Raw genomic sequence first — 14,953 nt, 5'->3', positions numbered from 1 at the left:
TAGAAGGTTCGAAATATATCAGATATTATTTTTATTAATAATAATAATAATTGTAAATTACGAATCGCTTTAATTGCGTACGTGAAAAATATATTTGACTAATTAAATAATTTATTGCCCTGATATAATATACAAGTATATATGATATTATAAATAATAGTCACTATTAACGAAAGAAATACACATGCAATAATGAATAACAATAAATTTCATATGTAATAGAATTTATTATATTATGTACATAGGTATATTTATTGTGACTGCAACAGTATACATGTAATTTTTTTTTTTCATTTTTATTTTACCCTCAATAAATTTTAAACATGCTCAACACGATTTTACGTGTAATTTTTCCGATTTTTTTCTTTCTGTGCTCAGATTATTCAACAATTATTTCCAGTAGTTTCTTTTTTCATGCGAAGTTGCAGCGCAATCATTTTGGTATTGTACTTAAATGTTCATTCTTCAAAATATGGCTGTATAAAATGCGAATTAGGTAATTATCGGAGATGAAGAAAGGGGAACAAAATTCTGAACACATGAAGGTAATTATTATCGTGTATTATTTTATAAAATTTGTAAGTAATTAACAATATTACATGTGTTTATATTGTATATGCACAGGTAATGGTAATAGTACTTAACTTACTTATTAACTTATCTATCATAGTCGTGAAAAATACTGTCGTTATTCAAATTGTACGGCGTGATTAGGTAAAACACACATCGTGAAAAATACAACAAACAAATGAAGCGAATGCTATTTGAAATTTTTGCGAGTTCGCAGTCAAGAAAAAAATACAATACAGAAAGCCAATCTTGTTCATACGAATCATACTAATTTGCGGTGTTATCGAAAATATCAAGTCAACTGTGATGCAGTATCATTTACAATTTATGTATGAAAAAAGTAAGAAAGAAACCAATAATAATCAACATAGATAGGAAAAAACGTGTACAAATAATCGTTTATCTTAAGAAGAACGCGTCTGATAATATTTCAAAACACACTAAATGCTAGACTATATTAAAGTTTCGTTTTTAAACGATATTCGATAGATTAAGTAATGGGGAAAAAAGTAAAATTTATTTCTATTCAATTGCCGAATACTACTTTCATGAACTTTTCCCGGGTTCCGAATTAGAAAATAATTATACTCTAAACGTAAATAATTCGAATATTGCATGTAACTGGTATTCTTTTTACAAAATCTACAAAGGTTTACAAGATCCCGAATCTTCTATCCTACATTATAATTTCGAAGTCAATTAGTTATTACCAACGAATTTTCAGAGACAAGTTTGACCGAGTTCATATCGTCATGTTTTACACATTCGTTTGTAATTCAGCTACTGCTTACATAAATTGAGTATGAAATAATTTACTTTCACTGTGATTGTTCGCTTTAATGGTGTAATTTTCTTTCTTTTTAAAAATCTGCATCTATTGTGAACTCACTCTCGTTCTTCTCTCTCATCACGCCCCATTTTTGGTATTCTCCGACCTTCTTCTCGAAGAAATTAGTCTTACCTTCTAGCGATATGTTTTCCATGAAATCGAACGGATTCTCGGAGTTGTATATCTGCAGATATTCAATATTACGTATATGTCATGAAAATTCGATCCGACTTTCATCGTTAGAGAACAAACTGGGTGGAAAAAAAATTGCCCAAACTATCAAGTTTCGTAAAAGAGTGACAAAAATTATAAATGATTGGTCTGAGAGGTGAAAAAATTGTTGATAATCTGTTCAATCAATCGAAAATGGACAGAACTTTACCACAGATTTCCAAAAAGTGGCAACACTAGTGATCGTAAAAACGCGGAAAATAAGAACTATTTAAAAATGGACAGATAAGTGAGAAACTTGTATTATAAGAAATTCAAACAGAGTGAATTTTTTTTACCTTCGGGCAGCCGAGTTCGACGAGGAGTCTGTCAGCGACGAATTCGATGTAGCGACACATGAGCTCGCAGTTCATTCCCAGCATAGCGACGGGAAGGGCGTCAGTCAAGAATTCCTGTTCGATAACAACGGCGTCTCTGATGATGGAAGTGACTCGTTGTTGGGAGGGTTTTTGGACGATGTGTTGGAACATGAGACAAGCAAAGTCGCAATGCAATCCCTGGAAAAACCGAAGATGAGGAGATTGAGATGGAAGTTTCATAGACGGATTCGATCTCCAGAATTCCAAGAATATGCTGATCAACTGCGACTAACCTCGTCCCTGGAAATGAGCTCGTTGCTGAAGGTCAGACCTGGCATCAATCCACGCTTTTTGAGCCAGAATATGGAGGCGAAACTTCCACTGAAGAAGATCCCTTCGACCGCTGCAAAGGCAACGACTCGCTCACCGAAGTTTGCGCTGTCGTTGTTTATCCAGTTCAGCGCCCAGTTTGCCTTCTTAGCGACACAGGGAAGGTTTTCAATGGCATTGAACAGGAAGTCTCTGAAAAATTCAAGCATTTTGAGTATGAAAATTACAGCTAGAACTTTTTTTCTGGATATATAGATCTTAACGACTGAATCAGACATAACGAGGGAGCAAAGCAGTTTAAAAAAATCTCTAGCAGTGTTATTTACGCCTATGATTTGCAACACAAATCAAATAATATCCCTGCCATGTAATACAAACGATGTTGAACAAATTCGAAACACGCAAGCTGAGATATCGACAATTTTAGAGAAGATTTAATGATCAGAACGTGCAAAACGATCAAAATTCGATGTTTTAATCAAATGCTTTTGCGCTCATTTTCTCGCTGATCAGATCCTGCTTAATTTTCTGAGATACATTCGAAAAATTTTACATTAAAGTACATTTGTAAGGCGTAAATATAACTTTTGACGAATATCTGTGGTACGGTACTTACAAAAATCTATTTTTATCCATTCTGGAAATGAATAATTGGTAAATTCTCTTTAGAAAATCTCTGGAGAACTCTGATGCACAAAAACATTAGATTCGGTTCAAAAATACCACAGTTTAGTAATTTAGAATGTACTAATTACAGAACCTTTTCTCAAATCGTTGATATCTTCGCTTTTGTCATTGTTCGAATTTACATGGAATCATTTCTAGCACACAGTTAAAATATCATCTAATTAGTTTTCACCATCATTAGTGCCAGTAACACTGCCAGAAATTTATTTAATTTTTTTTTTATTTTACCCCGACATTTCTTAACTCGTATCATTTTTAATTTTTCTCACCTTTGTTTTGCGTCACTGACGTAAGTGTCTATGAGCAGCGAGTACATCTCTGAATGAACATTTTCCATGGCTATTTGAAAGCCATAAAAGCACCTGGCTTCTGTTACAGTCACTTCCTGGCTGAAACGCTCGACTAGATTTTCGTTGACGATTCCATCCGATGCCGCGAAAAATGCCAAGACATGAGATATGAAATGACGCTCACTGTCCTTTAGATCATTCCAGTCCGTCATGTCCTGAAAGCATTTGAGAGAATTAAACAAACAAGAATGATGAGATCGATTAAAAAATCAGGTAGAGCAATAAAGTGCGGCACAAACTAAAAAATACATCAAATTCATCGAATGCTCAATTACCTTGGATAAATCTACTTCTTCGACTGTCCAAAAAGAGGCTTCTGCCTTTTTATACATTTTCCAAATGTCCGGCCATTGAATTGGGAATATGACGAATCTCTGAGGATTATCTCTAAGCAGTGGTTCCAGTTCTGGATTGAAGGTGTTTTCCTTGAGATCAATCTTCCTCACTGCCTTAGATTTGTCAACCTGAAAGTGAATCGCTTGATTGTTAAAAAGAAAGTGAATAACGATATATATATAAAATAAGATAAAAAAATCTGTCACGAATATTCTCTTCAGTTTGTAGTGAACAAAATATAATCGCGTAACACTGTTTTAAAAACGATTTTGGATTCATTCTAGCAGCTAAACTACATCTTATTACTGAGATAAAATTTTTTTTTTTATTATATTTTATTTTCGTGTACTGTAAATGCTTAATACTGATCAAACCAATTCCGTACATTCTGTATTTCAGGCTTTCCATTCACGTTCTGTTGGAAGTTTGGAGAGATGCAGATCTTCTTTGGAGAAACCTGAAAAGTAAGTAGAAAGAAAACCGTCAATTTAGTTGTACATTCTCAATTCCCACGAAGTTCTAATGGAGTCCTTGGATTCATTGCCTAGTTTATTGAATTATTTTATCATTTATACAAACTGTGTACAGTACAATTAATCAACAGAACGACAAAAAATACTTTTGCACGTCTTGTCTTTATTTTCAGGATAAAATGTGGCAATTTCTTTCATTCGATTAATTCGATCCATCAAGACAACTTATTTTCTTCTAAGTATTAAAATGCAATATCATCATCTTAGCAGCTTTATATATTAGTAGAAATAAAAACCAGACGCTCAATCCGGTTTGTTGTGTTTTTGGCTTTTTTTTTTTTTTAATTAATTTTGTGGCTTCACTTGGGAATCAAATGAATGATTTGAATTGATTATCTCTGATTTCTACCATATCTGATTGTGGCTTATTTCCAGTTGACTCAATGTTTTCGAGATTCAACAAGATCACGCATCAACATTTGTAGATACGTACGACAGGATAATTGCAGTAATCGTGATGACTGGAGGAGGCGAAAAGAGATGATTTGTGGTGAGTGGAGGCACTGAAGAAGTTGCGCTTCACAGCGCAGTAAAAAATTGTGGTAGAAAGAGCAAAGAATAGAAGGAAAGTGGCTGATAACCTGAGGTCCTCGTTGGCATTTGCACAGACATAAATTTCGTCGATTACTGTGGGAACTGGGATTACAGATTTCGCCGTGGAATTAGCTGCGGATGTAAGCATGGCGATGTTTCACTAAGCAGAATATGCGAAGCGAAAAGCGAGACTAAGAGCCAGTTTTGGCGAATTTAAGCGTTTCGAGGTCGTGACGCAGTTTGCGGTTAGAGCACACTCGCGTAAGGAAATTAAAACGATGTGCGTGTGTGACTGTGTGAATTGCGGCACTAATGCATACGTTAAAACATTTATCGCGCGTCACGCGCAGCTGCAAAAGGCTGCTGAATGAGACAAGCTCCGCGCTAAGCGTGAGTTTGAAACAGTGAATAAATATGATTTTTAACACTACAAATACTCAGACTTACATTTTCCTTGATTTGCAGACTTTCCAGTTTTCGGGAAACATTCTCTTTTTGCGAAACTTGGAGTGGCATGGTGATTACAGGCAATTTATGCTCAGGTTCCATTATCGTTTACTTTTGATCACCTTCTGACGACAAGTTAACAAACGGTTTCGGATTGCTGATTCTCAGTCATCGAGGCTCCGCTTCTCATTTCTCTGATTGGCCAATTTGCCAACACAATGCGGCACGTGACCGTGATGGCCAATCGGAAAAGGTGATGTTGCCGCCAAATTTTGCTCATACGTCGATTAACCGGTTTATGCTCATTTCTTTGGCAATCACGTGGCGGGAAAAAATCTGTTTGTCGTTTGCGGACCGGTTCGGTAATAAAAGATGATCGTATTTACTCTCGGCCGTTTCCCGCGCTATTTCTTGTTGCTCGCGCGCAATATTTCCCGCCAAATAGAGACTAAACAATGACGTTACAACTGCCTTCGGCCTAGTTTTTCGGATACGTGCTGCTTTATCGATGCAGGGACTGGAAGATGTGAAAACGTCACCAGCATTGCCAACTTGGTGGTGTTTGATTGGATCTGGTGGTTTTTGAAGGTTTTTGGTGGAAAAATTTTGACGGTTTGAACATGAATCGGTATTTTCACTGAAAAATGTAGTGATTCGCCCATATATAATTCGACATGTCTAAAGGGAAAGTTCATAACCTTGACTAGATTTAGGCCGTGTTCGAAAATTGACTGATGGTACTGTTGGCAATCTTTTATCTCTTTTGTGCTGCCGAGTTCATGGACGGCTCTGTCTCTGTCCTAGGGAATTTTTAGTACTGGCAGTCAATTTCCGAATACGGCCTTGGTAGGCCTCCCAGTAGTATTCCGTGTCTAGCTTACGTAATGCTTACGTAATGACTAGCGGTATGGTATAATTACAAGTTTCTCTCTGTAATTACCACGATAAATACTGAAAACATCGATTATTAGCCATCGATTTGCAGCGTTAACTAATCGAAGTTGGCAACATTGCCCAAAAGCTAGCTTCTCGCCTGTAAACAGTTAATTGCTTACCTGTCACCCGTGTGTCACTCAGTCTATGGTCACTCTCTGGGAAACAAATGTGCATGATTATTAGAAACTTAATAACAGCCTTAGCCTGGTAGAAGTGCATCAGTTGCACTACAGAGTATAAAAATGAGCGTTCCTGACGTTGAGACGATCAGTGATCTCATCCAAAAACTTGTCGTTTCTCTTTGGGGAGATCAGAAACCAGGTTAGGTTACGTTAAATTAGCTTGGGTTGGTTTAAGGCCGGGCTAACCGCTCGCCACAATCGTTTTTACGGGTTTATTACGTCTGTGTTTAAGCACAATGACATGTTATGCAAGTGTTCAATCCCGTTGAATATGTATTTCAGCTTTATTAGAATCTCCAGATTTTGTTGTACACGTTATTCGGCCTCATAAAACCTTAAAACATTGACGATTGGAATTTTTTTACATCTCATTTCATCATTTACAGTCATTTGTGATAATTTCTGGACCTTAATTGCTATATTTTAACTCTACTAAAATTATATTTACAATCAGAAACAGTCATAGATTAATTTTTATCCCTAGAATTATTTTTAACTCTAAATGTTATTTAAATAAATGAAATAACAAACGAAGCAAAGAAGGTTTTCAATTTTTAATTCCTAGAAAGTATCTACCAAAGATTTAATTTCGCATAGCATTTACAATTTGACGAACAAGATCAGCAATAAGTTTGTTGGAATGAAAATGACTATCGATTCAAAAACCATATAAACGTTTAAAAAACCTATGCTCAATGTGCCGAAATACTCTGCTCCTATTTTCAGCATAAAATCTTTTCACTACACAATTGAAAATAAAGTTCACCTACCATTATTATCGCGATTGGATATTTAATTTGTGTAGCTTGTTATTTATTGTGTCGAGAAGTTAAAACAACCTTAATTCCTACTTTCTTATATTATATTTATTTTTCCTTTGATGGTTTTTGTTGATACCAATATTTTAATTACCGTAATTTATTTTTCAAAGATGATAATAATCAGAAATTACTGTCAATCAATTTACAGCCGCGTAGTTTTCAGCTATCCCAAATTTTTCGAATGCAGATGCATCTTTCTTTTCTGCTGTTGCCATGGCATCGCAGAAAACAAATGCAGAAAGCAAGCACTTCGGCGGGGACTTGAACGTTTTTTGATATAAGGAAAAATTGAGATATTATTATTCTTACCTCTATGCAGGATCACAACATTTTCGGATCATTTACAATCCTATTGTTAAATTAAAACATGCCTGTTAAGGATCCATATATCAGAGGTGAAAGGAGGAGAGCGTCATCAATCAATTTAGACTAAAAATTGCATGTTTAAATACTTGCAGAGGCTATAAGACGCTTTGTGCGTTTCGCATTGGGACTCCTCTCTTCGTCTCCAGGTGCCGAAACACTCCGAGAAGATGAAATGAATGTTGCCGTACAGATCAAGGGAAAACTTGAAGTTCGTGATGCCGTTCAGTTCGACAAACTCCACAACGACCTTAAGGACGGGGTGCGTTTGATTTGTTTGTAGTTTATTTTGCTTTCATATCAACTAAATTCTTGATTTTATAACCTTATTTTTTCAGCCACTAAAGAACAGGCTCAGCATCCTGACTTTTCTGCTTTACATGGGACAAACCGCTGATCAGACTAAGGACAGGCATTTTTCGTTCCCCGATATGAGGCTTGGTCTGACATCACCTGTCGCATCTACCAGCCGTGCGTAAAGAAACTCAGAATTTGTACACAGCAAATAATGAATTTGTGACAACATGCATTTGATGCCGGACGCATTAACAAGCCACTTCTAATTGATGATATTGTAAAAAAAGGAAATTCAGTTGCTTTCTAACTTCGTTACGAATTTTCAATTAAGAATAGTATGGGAAAAATGACTCTGAACTTGTCAAAAAAAAAGGAAAATTTTTTCTTAAAGATACCAAACCTGAAAGAAAAACGTCTATACAGTAAAACATCGATTATTCGAACCAATTTGGACCAGGCCTGGTTCCGATAATCAAAAATACGGATAGTTGAACAGTAATGTTAAGTGACACGATGATCAGCTCTAGAAAATATTCAATAAATATGTAATGCACATATATGTTACGATATATGTATATATATTCCATGCCAATTTGACCTGGGATTTGGACAATAGATGGTTTAGTTAAGGTGATCATGGTTTGGATAATAGAGTTTCTACTGTAATTAATGCTTTGTTTAGGGCTGTGTATTTCATTGATTAATTATGAAAGCAATTAATTTAAAGAGTCGAATGACTGGAAAAACGATTAAATGATAATGCCAAACAAACCATTGGCTGCAAAAATAAATATTTGTCAAGATCTAATCATTAATTACTGGCAAAAACGATTAATCAAGCGTACGAAAAATAAAGTGATGAATAATCGATTCATTGAAAAAGTGAATAATTGAAAATGCCGGTTAATTAATTAATCAAAGAAGCAGTTAATTAAAAGGACTATTAACTCGATTAACTGACAAAATGGAGTTGGAAACACCAATTAATCGGAAATGCGATTAATAAACCGGGCCGATTATTCGATTCACTGAAAAACAATGAATTGGAAAGACTAATTAATTGATTAATCAAAATAAACAAACATAATACAATCATTCAATCGCATTGTCTTTGTTTAGTCTTATACATTGTTTTTTTTCACAGTTTCGAGTTTCTTATTAGCTTATTTTTGTCTTCCATATCACAAAATAGTATCAATTCTTTCATTAATTGTTTCTGAGTCACGTAAAGGCTTCCTGAAAATTTATCCCTGCTTATTGCATATTATCTGTTTTGAATTAGGTCAGACCTCACAGGTCTCGTGCTCTCAGGGACAGATGCTGCCATTGAGTTACACAGAGACGATAGTTCGCGGCCCATCTCTACATCCCGCGAGAATATTCAACGAGGAGTCAGTGTCCGAAGATGTGCTGGTCCAGGATCTTATTTACTCATTCCAAGGGATAGAGGGAAAGGTTTTGAAGCTCGATTCGAGCTATGGATTCCAAATAGACCCGAAAGCAAAAGTAAACAGAACGCACAGACAGGGTGTCTTGAGGCTCAGCGCGCTTGGCTATCTTCACAACATTGTCAGCCGCGGGCTGGAAAGAATGTCTGCTGCATGCTCTGGACGAGTCGCAGACAGCTTTGTTGCTGCCCTGCATCAGGAACTCTCGGAATATTATAGATTTATTGCTATCATGCAGGAGGAGGTGAACAGGTCAGAGTTTATTCTCTTTTCTCAAATGTATTTTAAAGAAAGTTTCGTACTACCTTCTTCTTCAACCGATTATTCCACGAATCTCAAGTTTTCAATGACTTATTTGACTTTTTTTCCAATACTGGTATCACTCTCTAGAGCAGAAAATCGATCAACTTTGGGAATTTATATCTCTATATCCAATTATTCAATTATAATTGGGTTTGTTTTATTCGATTCGATTTTTGTTTTATTTTTTTCATGAGAATCAGTTAATAAGGGAGCATTGGTATGGATAATAAAACTTCAGCCATTTTGAGGAGTAAAATATTTTGCAGCGCCTGTGATATTTTAAAAATGGCTTAACGGATTCACTCTCAATTCAGTGACGGTATTCTGTGATAGTTGTCCGATTTTTAGTTTTTACCTTGCTTTAATAAAATGTCGACCATTTAAAGTGGGAATTCGATTTCTGTTCCAAAACTGACTACTATTCTATTTCGTTGGCAAAAAAATATGACAATAAAAAAAAGGCTGGTCCTGGAAACGCGGATAGACTATCCAAGCATTACTGTCTTCAAAATTGATCTAGCTGTTTTAAAGATATTATTGCCATTGCAAAACCTGTCACTGAACAAGACGGTTAACATTGTATGGACAGTAACGATGTTTCCTATTTATTGGTTTTAACAGAAAAAATATGCACGTATCAAGATCACAAATCAATATAAATTCTCCAAATTCACCTCCTCAGTCTCCTCAGCCGTCCACTCCTACTTAAATTCAGCCCTAATTCCCAACCTCTCATTACAAAATTAAATTCCTTGTCTCTTCAGATCTCAAAGTCCGCTGGGAATGGACAGCGTAACACTTTCGCATCTCCATCTCTGGGCTTATCAGCCATTGGAATCGCTGAAGTGGCTCGCAAGTATCGTAAAAGCCTGTGAGGGCCAGAAAGGCGGAGCCCTGGCATCTGCGGTTTACGGATTTAGCCACCACGGCGACGCGGGCGTAAAACAGCTGGTAAAAAGAATTCTGGAGAAAGTTTGCGACCCTCTACACACGATGCTGGTGCGATGGATCGCCGAGGGAGAATTGGACGATTCTAGAAACGAGTTTTTTATCGAAGCACGGTCAGACGTCGCCGGCGACAGAATGTGGCACGAAAAGTATCAGGTCAGGGACTCCATGGTTCCGACTTTCATCAGCAAGGCTCAGGCTAGGAAGATTCTTGGTACAGGCAAGAGTATCAATTTCCTCAGAGAGATTTGCAAGGACTCCGCGCCCCTTCAGGAGAGACACAGGGAATCCTTTCAACAAAACGCGGAAAATTCAAACGGTACAAAATCTGTTCCAGCAACTCAAATTTTTCTTTCAACGAACTGGACAAAATTCTTTTAGCTGAAATTTATTTTAGATTTCAGTGTTTAATTTCTATTCATTTCTTATTTTCCGTAATTAATCGATTATTTAAGATCTGTAATGATTTTCAGACTCTACAAACTGTTTACCTCAATTTGAGACCTCAATGATTAATTCTCGATGCTTTTTTGTACCCAAAAATTCATTGCCGCATCTTACAAATCGACATTCTTTCAGTTGAAGCTCTGTTCGATATCGATCCAGACGGTCCTCTTCAAACTATGATGGAAACTGCGTTCAAAGAAACTTCAACGAGGGTCGTCGAAATTTTGACCAAACAATACAACCTCATGGAACACCTCCAGGGCATAAAAGGCTACCTTTTGCTCGGACAAGGTCATTTTATTCAACACTTGATGCATCTCCTCGAGTAAGTCAATGTATTTAAGGTTTCTCGCCGTGTTTTTTACTCTGTGTTCGAATCCTTTCGTTCCTTTTATTGATTTGAACGACTCATTGGTGCGTCGAAAATTGCTAAATTTAGTTTAACCGGAATGTCCACGACATTCCGCGATTGAAAACTTGGTAATTGCATTTCAGACCGGAATTGGCGAAGCCGGCAAATTCGTTGAACACTCACAACTTGTTTCCCATCCTTGAAACGGCGATCAGAGCTACGAGTGCAAAATTTGACGATCTCGATGTACAGAGACGTTTGTATGTCCGCTCGCTTGCTCCGTCCGAAAACGAGACTGGATGGGACGTTTTTATACTTGACTACAACGTCGACGGACCGATTGGAACGGTAAGAGAATTTTCGATTCACCACGAATGCGCAGCGTAACTTTTGATCCATAACCATTCAAAAACGAGATTCTGAAATAATTTTGCACACCGACTGCTATATCTGCCGAATCATCTCGCATGTTTATTCTATTTTTCATCAATAGAAGCGATTTTGTTTCGCAAGAGTATTGAAGAAATCCGAAAATCCACCATTTCTGTACACAATATTGACGCATTACAGATTCTGGAGCCTTGTCGCCAAACTTATCAGACTGTCTTCTTCTCTCTTTGGCGAGCGAAGAGGATGGAATCGATTTTGTCTGGTATATGGAAACGGCAGACGACGTCAGCGAAGATATTTAGAAAAATGCCGGAAGTATTGCCGATACAGAATCACATTCACTTGATAACGAGCAGCATGGTTCATCTCGTCCATCAAATGCAGTATTATTTTTTATTCGAGGTGAGCAATTGTTCCTCAACCTGGATCGGAATCAGCGCTTAAATCAACAGAATCAAGTCATTTAAAGCGATTTGACCCTTCTTTCAGGTGATAGAGTGCTCCTGGGATGTTTTCGCCCGACAATTAGGCCAAGCAACTTCTCTTGATGACATTATATCTGCGCATAACAACTTCGTTGAGTCTGTCAGACGCGGCACTCTGCTCGACGAAAATTCGCAGGTGAAAGCGCACTGGATTTTTCAGAATGTAGAGAGCAGCAATTTTTTATGCGCAATTTTTCGTCGTCAATGGCTAAAATATTTCGCCTTGCAGTATCACGGATTAAAAATTACAGACAAATTCCTGAAAATTATAAATTGACGCGATCAAGTGATGTGGCTGATTCTGTGAAGATTCGTCTTGAATTTTATGATTTATGAATTATTTTGAAAGTTTAGGCCATCGCAGTTTCGCGATAAAATATTGGAGTGTTCCGAAAAATTTTAGGATGCATCTTGAAGCGATTTTAGTTTTTTCTGCGAAATTTGATCTGAATTGATTAACTCTTATCGCCGGAATCCAAACTATAGAATTAATTCCCCATATGAACGTCTCCGAAAATATTAGGAAACAAAGATTCAATTATTGAAATAGATTTCATACAAATTGCGATGAAATATTTCGTTGTGAAATAGAGTTTCCCACTATGTAAACAATTCCAAAAGGCGATTCTCAGTGAATTTGGATCACACGAGGATGAAACATCTGTAAAATCGCAAAACAACGAGTTTCGTGTCTCCTTAAAATACTGAGAAAATTATTTGTTTCTTTCAGGAGCTCATGAATCATTTGAGATCTGTTTACGGTCCGATCCTGGAGCTCCAGGGGTTGGAGGAAACATTTCTAGAAAGAGCGATGCAGGAGTACGAGGACCGAACAAAAGCAGAAAATAAAATTGAGAACAAATGTGATCCAAGTAAAAAGTGGGGGAGGACAACAAGCGGAGACGCGAAGGACGCTAAACGGACAAATATTTTCACCAAATATCTAGCCACACTCTCTTTGCATCTGAAATTCCTCTCGAGAACTTATCAAGTATGTAATCCAATTTTAGTTAATTAATTTTCGCAGAAGTGTACGAATTGTCGTCAAATCGAATCGAATCGAATAGTGAAATTATATCGGAAAATCGATTCGCACACTTCCAATTATTGTGGTAACTGAAATAGTTCGTACTAATGAAATTATTCGGATATTTTGTCACAGATATGTGAAAAAAAAATCGAAGATTCGCCAATCCGATTAAATAATTCAAGAAATATTGTTTACTCGAACTTGAATCGATTTGATAAAAAAAATTTGAACACTCAATTGCCACTATTCGATTCGCACACCCCTAATTTCCATCATTCTCTAATCGGAAATCGTCTGATTCCATTTTCGATTCTCTTAGGATCGTGTGAAAAAGTTTCTCCTGATGCTCGCATCTGCTGAAGACGTTTCACTTCAGCTTCTCAGCGTTCGGCTTGATTTCAACGAATACTACAAGAGCCGAGACAGTCGATTGGTGGCGCCTTTGACGTACCAGCACCGTAGACAAAGCGAGCAGTCGTTTCCAGTCTGCAAGTGACACCTTTGTGAGAATGGAAATTCGACCGAACCAGTGTCTAAAGATTCATCGAAAAATCGCTGCGGTGAAGATGTTTCATCGGTATCGTCAATCGGCGAAAAGCCAGAAGTACACGATGATTCAAGAAGTGCAAAAATAGTAACGAATTTTGAAGACTGTTTGAAATTACGGAAAAAACTCGATAGGATAAATTTGAAAAATGTCGAAGAGAGCAAACGGAGTTTCAAACGGTTTCTTGAAGCCGAAATTATCCGACACGCCGAGACCGAGTTGGTCAGGATTATTCCCGATGAACCGGAAACCCCGGTCACACCGATATTGGCCTCCGTGCTGAACAACGATTTCCGGGAGATGAAAGACTTCTCTCTGTATCCTCCAGTCAATATCGCATTTCTGCCTTTCGAATACGCGAGAAAAACCACAGAGAATAAATCCGGAGATCCTCCGAGCGGCGAAGAGACGGAATTGCAGTTTTTTGATCACTCAAATTCCAAGAGCGAGGTCCGAGTCTATCATGATCATTTTGGCATCGATGACATTTCGAGAAATTCGTCGAAGGACTTTGACGGCGAAAAAACGCGGCCGTGTTTCGAAAGCTCTTTCAGCGATGAGAGCAGTTCTGATTGGTCAGAATTTTGTCCGAGGGATAAGGATGCAGATTTTGGACGACTGAATGACGCGGTTAAGCGGCGTAGAAAACGGGGAATCATTCCTTGTTGTCTCGGGTAATACATCGACGAATTTGACCAGTGTTGTGATGTACTCTGTACGAAAGATTCACACCTTTGTATATTGCTTGCACAAAATACATTGATACTAACTAAAAATATAATAATAGATGTATAATTAAATGGAATTGTATGATAAAGGGATTGAAATGATTCATTTCAATCTCGACAACAAATGAAGTAATAATGTTAAAAGTTTGCTAGCAGTGAAATTTTTTTCCCTTGATATAGCTAACTCTGAGGCTGGATTTTGACGGCCATCAAATTGATGTGACGGCAAATAAACGCGTTTGCGCGAGCCAAAAAATGCTCATGGAAATGGGTACCGACGCATCGGCAAAATGCCGCACGTCGAAACTCGCGTGGTTCTGTCAGTCTCTATTAAATTTTTAATCGAAGAATTTAGAAATCTAGGAATATTGATTGAAAGTGTGAAAAAATGGAGAAAATGAATTAGCGAGATGAAGCAGCTGTTCAAGATATTAATATTTATATATTACAAAAAATTAAAATACTCTAATTGGCATTATTCTAGAACTGTAATACATTGTAACGGACAGCCGATCGCGGTCACCATCGAC

The 14,953-nt window shown here is 37.1% G+C and overlaps 2 protein-coding genes across 6 annotated transcripts; one reads left to right on the top strand and one right to left on the bottom strand.

The window, feature by feature from the left end:
• Nucleotides 1-529: 529 nt before the first annotated feature.
• Nucleotides 530-5,620, bottom strand: LOC124182385 (ribonucleoside-diphosphate reductase subunit M2 B). Of its 2 annotated transcripts, none has more exons than XM_046569576.1 (7): nt 5,147-5,620; nt 4,018-4,089; nt 3,572-3,760; nt 3,216-3,451; nt 2,223-2,451; nt 1,909-2,127; nt 530-1,583 (listed from the first exon to the last, which is right to left on the bottom strand). In XM_046569576.1, exons 1-7 carry the CDS (start codon nt 5,246-5,248, stop codon nt 1,431-1,433), a joined length of 1,200 nt encoding a protein of 399 aa, XP_046425532.1. In that variant the 5' UTR covers nt 5,249-5,620; the 3' UTR covers nt 530-1,430. The 2 variants fall into 2 exon arrangements, with proteins under 2 accessions (XP_046425532.1, XP_046425531.1); XM_046569575.1 differs by lacking the exon at nt 5,147-5,620 and adding an exon at nt 4,599-4,969.
• A 406-nt stretch (nt 5,621-6,026) lies between these two features.
• LOC124182381 (gamma-tubulin complex component 3) lies at nt 6,027-14,570 on the top strand. Of its 4 annotated transcripts, none has more exons than XM_046569563.1 (11): nt 6,027-6,051; nt 7,544-7,710; nt 7,787-7,919; nt 9,028-9,445; nt 10,261-10,763; nt 11,024-11,216; nt 11,387-11,591; nt 11,814-12,035; nt 12,123-12,254; nt 12,849-13,109; nt 13,468-14,570. In XM_046569563.1, exons 1-11 carry the CDS (start codon nt 6,042-6,044, stop codon nt 13,642-13,644), a joined length of 2,421 nt encoding a protein of 806 aa, XP_046425519.1. In that variant the 5' UTR covers nt 6,027-6,041; the 3' UTR covers nt 13,645-14,570. The 4 variants fall into 4 exon arrangements, with proteins under 4 accessions (XP_046425519.1, XP_046425520.1, XP_046425518.1 ...); XM_046569564.1 differs by lacking the exon at nt 6,027-6,051 and adding an exon at nt 6,063-6,181; XM_046569562.1 differs by lacking the exon at nt 6,027-6,051 and adding an exon at nt 6,197-6,403.
• Nucleotides 14,571-14,953: the final 383 nt, after the last annotated feature.

The sequence above is a fragment of the Neodiprion fabricii genome, chromosome 5, assembly GCF_021155785.1.
Source record: "Neodiprion fabricii isolate iyNeoFabr1 chromosome 5, iyNeoFabr1.1, whole genome shotgun sequence".
NCBI lineage: Eukaryota > Metazoa > Arthropoda > Insecta > Hymenoptera > Diprionidae > Neodiprion > Neodiprion fabricii.
The sequence above is the reverse complement of the archived record's forward strand: the minus strand, read 5'-3'. Positions and strand labels throughout refer to the sequence as shown.

Coding starts and splice junctions, on each gene's coding strand:
- LOC124182381 (XM_046569562.1), top strand. CDS start 6,325: ATGAGCGTTCCTGACGTTGAGACGATCAGTGATCTCATCCAAAAACTT. Junction 9,446..10,260: donor ATGCAGGAGGAGGTGAACAG/GTCAGAGTTTAT, acceptor TTGTCTCTTCAG/ATCTCAAAGTCCGCTGGGAA. Junction 13,110..13,467: donor TCCTCTCGAGAACTTATCAA/GTATGTAATCCA, acceptor CGATTCTCTTAG/GATCGTGTGAAAAAGTTTCT.
- LOC124182385 (XM_046569575.1), bottom strand. CDS start 4,847: ATGCTTACATCCGCAGCTAATTCCACGGCGAAATCTGTAATCCCAGTT. Junction 4,090..4,598: donor ATTACTGCAATTATCCTGTC/GTACGTATCTAC, acceptor CTTACTTTTCAG/GTTTCTCCAAAGAAGATCTG. Junction 1,584..1,908: donor TCGAACTCGGCTGCCCGAAG/GTAAAAAAAATT, acceptor GAATATCTGCAG/ATATACAACTCCGAGAATCC.